The 8,523-nt window shown below is 38.5% G+C and overlaps 1 protein-coding gene and 1 pseudogene across 1 annotated transcript; one reads left to right on the forward strand and one right to left on the reverse strand.

Moving 5' to 3' along the window:
* Positions 1–3,554: 3,554 nt before the first annotated feature.
* LOC132190873 (uncharacterized) lies at positions 3,555–3,932 on the reverse strand. Its single transcript, XM_059605903.1, has one exon. The coding sequence runs from the start codon at positions 3,930–3,932 to the stop codon at positions 3,555–3,557; it is 378 nt and encodes a 125-aa protein (XP_059461886.1).
* Positions 3,933–8,093: 4,161 nt separating this feature from the next.
* The window catches only part of LOC132190874 (uncharacterized), a 6,064-nt pseudogene continuing 5,634 nt past the window's right edge, over positions 8,094–8,523 (forward strand).

The following is an 8,523-nucleotide window of genomic DNA, read 5'->3' on the forward strand; positions in this document are numbered from 1 at the left end:
TATGAATATTTTGGCACTTAACACACCCCCAAACTTACATATTGCTAGTCCCTTAGCAATACGATACTAAAAACAAAATGAAAAACAGAAACAAAAGATAAATCCATCTTTCGTGGGATGTACATTTGCATTTAGCATATGAAACAAGCCTTTTAAACCCCTAGGAATTCCCTAGAGGACGAGTGAAGTCTCGTGGGGGTTTTTTCAGGAATGTTACCCACAAACCTCATGCAAAAGTTCATGTTATTCAAAAATTAAGGTATCACTCAAAACCATGATCTTCATTCATTAGAAAGCTTAAAAAAATAAACTCCATCTTCACAATGAATTGGAATTTTAAAGTCTAATCACCTACAAAAGACAGGCTAAGGCATCACAAGTTTGAAATAGTGTAAAGTGAACTAGCATATAAATATGAAGCTTCCATTTATATCCAATGTGCAATGTCTCAAAATCTCAAAGTTCACTGAAATTTCCATCAAAATGAACAATAATGGCATATTTTTCTTTTCTTTTTTTCTCTTTATCTTCTTGGTCAGGCTGTGCAATGTTTGGTTCCCTTAAGCTTTCTAATTGACCCATGTAACGAGTGTTAAGTCAATGACTCCCAAACTAGGAGGTTTTAGGACATTAGGTGTAGAGACACCCCTAGGACTTACTAACTCGAGTCAAAAAGGCTACGAAACCAACTACCCAGGACTTTAACCAAATCAAAATTCTTCACCTTTTGACGTGAACACTCAATGCTTTGAGGCAAGAGGTCCAGTTACTTAGTGAAAAGCTTATCAATGATTTTTTTTTTCTTTTTTATCATATATATTTATGCCAAAACATCCATCTAATAAGTCTTCTTGTTTCACCCAAGACATAGAAACAAACACATCAGACTTTCATGTCACACCCCACAAATTATGTGCTAATGTGCTTGTGTAAGATCAGATCAAACATGTGAATTCTCAACTACCAAAAGCAAGTAACCAAAGTGAAAAATCCTATCATGAGATCATGTGTTCAAAGTTTTAAGCTCACCAATGAGAATCAAATCACAATTTTTAAGATCAACCAAAATTTTAAGACAACATGAATGTGCATTTTTTTTTTCTTTTTAAAAAATGGGACAAAGTGTGTGTAAAGTGTCTCTCATACCCCCAATCTTAAATTACTATTGTTCACAATTACCTATCTAAATTAATAGACAAGTAATTGGATGTTTTACCCGCAAGTGCACGAGGTCAACATAGTAGTATAGTGTGCAAATACGGGGTCATTCCCACGAGGATTGCTAAATCTTGTCTAAAATCAATTCCCAAAGTAAAATAAAACAGTAGATTGGATTTAAGTTGATAATGATAAAAAGGTAGGGCTTTGATATCCACTACTAATTATATTTAGCTAATATATCAATATGCCAATGCTTTGATCATGTTATGTCTATCTAATGTTTGTCAACCTAGGGCATGGGTGCATACTCCTTAAGCTATAGATTTTCCTAAACAACGAGTTAGGCATGGGTGTATACTCTAACTCTTTTCTTTCCTAAAGGATTTAGCATGGTGTATACTAAGTTGTTCTCTAGGAAAGCATATATTCTGTGGAAATCGACAAACACATGAGGCCTAGGGCATGGGTGTATACTCCCGGCTCCCCATGTTGATTAACCCAAGAACCCGGTGTGAATTACTTTTGTTACTTATGTTAAACCCAGGACTCGGTCATCCAAATTGATTCAACTAACTAGTCCATACGACATGCACATGTTGATCAGGCACACACATATGAGGAATTCATGAAACCAGGTATTAATCAAGTTAGATATCACAACAAGATCATCACAAAAGCGCCAATATTGAATATCAACTAAACATAACTAGGGCTTCAATCTAGCCCTACTAATTAAATTAGTTACACATAGAGTTGTTGTTAAACATCTTCATAAAATAAAAGAAAAGAAAGGAAAAGAATAAACCCGAAACTTGAACTTGAAGCGCTCCAATTCTTCTCCTTCCAAAGTATCTTTATTCTAAAGGCTTAAGGATCTATTTATAGGGTTTAGAAGTCCTTGACAAACTAGTAAACCCAGGAATTTTCGTAGGGTTTTAAACCTATTACAATTGGGAGTTGGAAAACCATAATATGGAAATACTAGCATTCTGGCCACAGCTTTGATGTGTCTCCTACGCACGGGTACGATCGATCGCAACCCGTGTATGCTAGATCGCTTGTGGCCGCTTCATGCTTTGTCTTCTCTGGTACTGCGCTCGATCGCATGTGGCCACTTCATGCTTTGTCTTCTCTGGTACTGCACTTGATCGCTGGGAACCTGCTATCGATCACAGTGTCAAGGGCTCCAACTTTTCCCATTTTCTCTCTTTAAGCCCAAATCTTACAGTTTTACTTCATTTTCTTCCAAAAGCCTACAAAAGTATGGAAAACACAAAAAGGAATTAAAATGGCCTAATTAACTAAAACTAAAGGATTAAAACATGTAAGTTAAGGGCTGAAAATATGAATATTTTAGCACTTAACACACCCCCAAACATACACATTGCTAGTCCCTTATCAAAAGACAGCTAAAAACCAAAAATGAAGAACAAAAAACAAAAAGATAAATCCATATTTCGTGGGATGTACGATTACATTTAGCATATGCAACAAGCCTTTTAAACCTCTAGGAATTCCCTAGAGGATGAGTGAAGTCTCGTGAGGGTTTTCTAGAAATGTTACCCACAAACATCATCCACAGTTCATGTTATCCCAAAAATTAAGTACACTTATAGATTATGATTTTCATTCATAAGCAAGCTTAAAAAGATGAACTCCATCTTCACAATGAATTCAAACCTCAAAGTGCAATTACTTACAAAGGACATGCTAAATCATCACAAGTTTGAAATTTGCGTACAGTGAATTAGCACAAAATTATGAGGCTTCCAAATGTTTCCAACATGTAAAGTCTCTATCTCTCAAAATTCATTGAAACCCCTATTAGAATGAATAACCATGGCATATTTCTTTTTCTTCTTTTCTCTCTCTCTCTCTCTCTCTCTTGGTCAGGTTGTGCAATGTTTGGTTCCTTTAAGCTTTCTAATTGACCCATGTAGCAAGTGTTAAGTCAATGACTCCAAACCAAATGGTTTTAGGGCATTAGGTGTAGAGACACCCCTAAGGACCCACTAACTCGAGTCAAAAAGGCTACAGAACCAAACTAACCATGACATTGATCAAATCCAAATTTTTCACCTTTTGACGTGAACACTCAATGCTTTTAGGCAAGAGGTCCAATTACTCAATGAAAAGCTCATCAATGATCATTTATTTCACTTTTTTTTTTTTATGTATATGCCACAGTGTTCATCTAATAAGTCGTCCAATTTCATCCAAGATACTGAAGCACACATATCAGACCTCATGTCATACCTCACAATTTCACTTCAAGATATGGCTTAGCTCTGTGTCCATTCACCTTGAATGTCTGATTTGTTTCTAGACTATGAACCTCCAAAGCTCCATGAGGAAACACCTTCGTCACCACACAAGGACCAAACCATCTAGACTTAAGTTTCAGGGAAGAGTCTTAACCTTGAATTATAGATTAACACTTTATGTCTTACATGAAACTCCTTCCTGACCAGTTGCTTATCATGATAAACCTTGGTTCTTTCCTTGTAGAGCTTGGCGTTCTCATATGCATCATGCCTTAATTCCTCAAGTTCATTTAGTTGCATCTTTCTCTTGTCACCAACTTGTTTCATGTCCAAGTTGAACTTCTTGATGGCCCAATATGCTCTGTGTTCCAACTCCACTAGTAGATGACAAGCTTTCCCAAAGACTAACCGATATGGGGACATACCGATAGGCGTCTTGTATGCAGTCCTGTAGGCCCATAGTGCATCATTCAAGCGTAGAGACCAATCCTTCCTGCTGGGATTCATTGTCCTTTCTAGGATGCTTTTGATCTCTCTGTTGCTTATCTCCACTTGACCACTAGTTTGAGGATGGTATGGAGTGCCAACCTTATGTGTGATCCCATACTTCTTTATCAAAGAAGCAAAGGTATAATTGTTGAAGTGGCCACTGATAAGTGCTAAAATATTTATATTTTCAGCCCTTAACTTGCATGTTTTAATCCTTTGGTTTTGGTTAATTAGGACATTTTACTGCCTTTTTGTATTTTCTTTGTTTTATAGGCTTTTGGAAGAAAAGAAAGCATTTCTGGAAAAATTCCAAGCTTAAAGGGGCAAATTGGGAAGACCTAGAGGATATGGTTAAGCTTAACCAATCATGGTTAAAGTTTAATCAAATAAAGGAAAGGATTAATTCGGAATTTCTCAATTTGAAGTCAAATCGGATTGGATGCAAAATTGGATTCTGAATATGTCTCGGTATTTTGACCATAACTTTCATTTCAGATATCCGATTGAGGTGATTCAAGCGGCATTGGAAAGCTAACTCAAACTGCTACAATTCATTGTGAAATAGCATTTTCCCAATTCGGAGTGCCGCAAGGCCAAAATTACGCCGCAAGATAGGACCGCAATTCTGGGCGAATCCTATTCCGATTTGGGCTTAGGTTTTCTTTATCCTAATTGGGCTTGGACTTAAATCTCCGAAATTCCTAGGATTACTAGGGCTTCTAGGGCTCTCCTAAGCCATATAAATAGACCTCTAAGCCTCACAATTGGGGAGGCCGTTTTAAGCTGAATTACGACGTATTGCCGTGGGGAAGCTTTTGCTTTGTTTTCCATTGTAAGTTTTATTCTTTCGATGATGACAATTCAATTGGTGATTATTTTTGTTATCATGAGAGGCTAAATCTTTCAACTAAGGTTGAAGATGAAGCTTCGTCATTGACAAACTCATGTATTCTCGTATTTTGTTTATACAATTTTGACTTCGAATAAGGATGTTGTAGATTTTCATTCAATTGCTTGATTTATATCTTTTAATTGAATGTGATGAACTATTATGTGTTGGAGTTGGATATTTGATGTGTTTCATCCTTCGGATACATCAAATCATTCGATTGAAATCGGATATCCGTTGTGATTCGTTAACCAAACGGATACATAGGATGATTTAATTTCGAATCGGATATTTGTTGTGATTTGTAAAAATGGGTGGATTCATTGAATGATTTAAACTTGATATTTGTAAAACATCGAATATAGTTTTTCGATTGTAGGAACAAATACGAGAATATAGAGTTAAGATTTGGCGAAGTGAATTCTAAAACCTTAGTGTTCTTTACCATTTTATTTCATTATTTTCTTTAGTTTATGTTTTATTTTGCACGACAAAAATCACAAAATTCGGAACTAGGTTAAAATAGAGTTGGTTTAAATAGAAATTGGTTTACACAACACAAATCCCTGTGGATCGACCTCGCACTTGCACACACGCTATATTGCACACGACTCGTGCACTTGCGAGTACAATTAAATTTGTACATCAAATTTTGGCGCCGTTGCCGGGGATTTGTTTGTTTGTGAAATTGATTTTTATTTGAATTGGTTTTATTTTTCTACTAGTTGTTTTATTTTTGCAATTTTATTTTATTGTATTTCTATTTGTTGTTGTTTCTGCCATTCTGATCTAAAAAAAAAAAAAAAATAACAGAAAAAAGAAAAAGAAAAAGGGGTTTGTTGTTTCTGTTTTTCTTGCTGCAGTTTCAGAGAATTTTAGTTTCTGTCAGTACGATCGATCGCACTCCATCTGCGATCGAGCGCACTCGAGCCTTTTCAGTGAGCAGCCTGCGCCTGATCCATTCTGCAAGTACGCACTAGCGCACAGCGAACGCACATCTGCGATCGAGTGCATCACCAGAAGCAGCTAAGCACAATTTTTTTTGTTGTTGTTTTGAAATTTCTTTTGTATATTGTTGTTGAATAGTTAGTTCTATTTTTTTTGTTTGGTTGTTTGTGTTCTTTCTGTGATTATTCATTGTTGTTTAATCAGTTTATTTGAACACTCGAGATTGGTGTATGCTTGGTCGGAGATCCCTAAACTTAGATTTGACACCTTTAGATCCCGACATTGATAGAACTCTTAGGAGAACTCGGAGAGCACCTGTTGAGAGTGAGGATAGAGGTGAAATGGGAGACCAACAAGATAACATAGAGGAACCTAGGGTTGAGCATGAGGATGCTAGAGCTGGAAATCCCGAGCAAGCTAGAGCTTGGAATGTGGACTTCACTACGTCACTTAGGGAGTTGTTCGCACCTGTGGACTTCACTACATCCCATTCGTGTATAGTGTTGCCACCAACCAATGCTACTCATTTTGATTTGAAACCTCATGTCATCCAACTCCTACCATCGTTCCATGGTCTAGAACTTGAAAATCCTTATAGTCATGTAAAGAAATTCAAGGACATATGCGCCACTTTCAAATTTCAAAATTTCTCCGAAGAGTCTGTTCATCTCAGACTATTTCCTTTCTCTCTACAAGACAAAGCTAGGGCATGGTTGGACTCCAACACGCCCGGATCCATTACATCTTGGGAAAGCTTGTTAAGCAAGTTCTATAACAAGTATTTCCCAATGTCAAAGGTCAATGAATGCAGAAAGGAAATAAGCTCCTTCACTCAAGAGGAGGATGAGAAATTTTCAGAGTGTTGGGAAAGGTTTAAGGAGTTGTTGATAAGATGCCCCCCACATGGATATGAGAAGTGGAGACTCGTTCAATTTTTCTACCAAGGATTGACCCAATCCAACCGTAGTATGATCGAGTCAATGAATGGGGGAGCATTCTTAAGTTTGACAGGGGATGCAGCATATAAGGCATTAGACAAGTTGTCCGACAGCTCACAGCAGTGGGATTTTTCGAGTTGTCGGGATAAATCTGCCCGTATTCCCAAGAAAGGTGGCATCTATGAGGTTAAGGAGGACACTGATTTGAGGATAAAGATAGATGCTCTGACCAAGAAGGTTGAAGCCCTTGCAGTGGGTCAATCCGTAAATGCCGCCAACACTTTCAATGTTGATGGCTGTTCAATCTGTGCTAATCCTATGCACTTAGCACAGAATTGTCCATTTTCACCGGCTTTTGCCGAGTGCGCCATGGAACAAGTGAACGCCTTTAATGACTTTAGGAAGCAAGCAAGCGGACCATACTCAGAGACATACAATCCAGGGTGGCGGAACCACCCTAATTTCTCATGGAAGCAGAGCCAACCAATGAATCAAGGATTTCCCTCACAGAATCATGGTCGTTCAACTCAACCAGTGCAACATCCTGCATCTTCGTCACAATCATCGCTGGAGGAAACGATGAAGGCATTCATACAATCGAATAGCCAGACCATACAAGAGCTCAAAAACTCTACCATGGCAAATACCCAAGCAATAGATGAAGTAAAGAATGCCACCATGGTTAACACCCAAGCAATTGCGAAGATGGAGAGTCAGATTGGACAGATAGCCAATCACTTGGGTGAGAGAGAAAAAGGGAAATTGCCCAGTCAGCCCGTGCCCAACCCAAAAGGTCAATATATGGTTGGGAATTCCTCAAATCCTGCACACGGACAAGAACATGTGCAAACAATTGTCACTCTGAGGTCAGGAAGACAAGTGGACAATCAGGTGGCTGAGAAAGAAGAAGACCCTGCAGGGCAAGAAAAGGAAAAGAGTGGCAACAAAGAGAAGAGGGATGCCGAGCCATCTACAGCCACACCCATTATTGAGGACCCTCCTAGGTCATTTATGCCGAAAGCACCTTACCCTGAAAGGTTGCAAGCCCCCAAGAAAGGAGGGAAGTTTGAGGACATTCTAGAAGTGTTCAAGCAAGTCCAAATCAATATTCCATTTTTGGACGCCATCCAACAAGTGCCTTCTTATGCGAAGTTCTTGAAGGATTTGATCAAAGTTAAGAGAAGAACAAATGTCCCAAAGAAAGCATTTCTGACCGAGCAAGTTAGCTCCATCCTTCAATGCAAGTTGCCCATTAAGTATAAGGACCCTGGGTGTCCTACCATCTCTTGCACGATAGGAGTCAGTCGAATTGAAAAGGCTCTTTTAGATCTTGGGGCGAGCGTGAATCTCCTACCCTATTCAGTTTACCTACAATTAGGGTTAGGGGAACTGAAGCCCACGTCCATGACACTTCAATTGGCTGATAGGTCAGTTAAGATACCACAGGGAATCATTGAGGATGTTTTGATCAAGGTGGATAAGTTTTACTTCCCCGTGGACTTCATTGTGCTAGACACAGAGCCGGTCAAGAATGTTGGCATTCAAATACCGGTGATTCTAGGGCGACCATTCTTAGCTACGGCTAACGCCCGGATTAATTGTAGGACAGGGGTGATGAAGATTTCCTTCGGAAATATGACAGTGGAGCTGAATATCTTTGATATCAGCAAACAACCATTGGAGTATGATGAAGTGAGAAATGTATGCTTGATAGAGGAGATTATGGAAGAGACAGTGAATGAATCAAGCATAGAAGACCCTTTGGAGGCATGCTTTGCTCAGTTCGGAGAGGATTTAGATTTGGACAAGTTGCTTGAGCAAGCAGATGCAATTT

This window comes from Corylus avellana, chromosome ca8 (assembly GCF_901000735.1).
Source record: "Corylus avellana chromosome ca8, CavTom2PMs-1.0".
NCBI lineage: Eukaryota > Viridiplantae > Streptophyta > Magnoliopsida > Fagales > Betulaceae > Corylus > Corylus avellana.

Bases quoted from the DNA above. Each gene is read 5' to 3' on its own strand.
- LOC132190873 (XM_059605903.1), bottom strand. From the start codon at position 3,932: ATGAATCCCAGCAGGAAGGATTGGTCTCTACGCTTGAATGATGCACTA.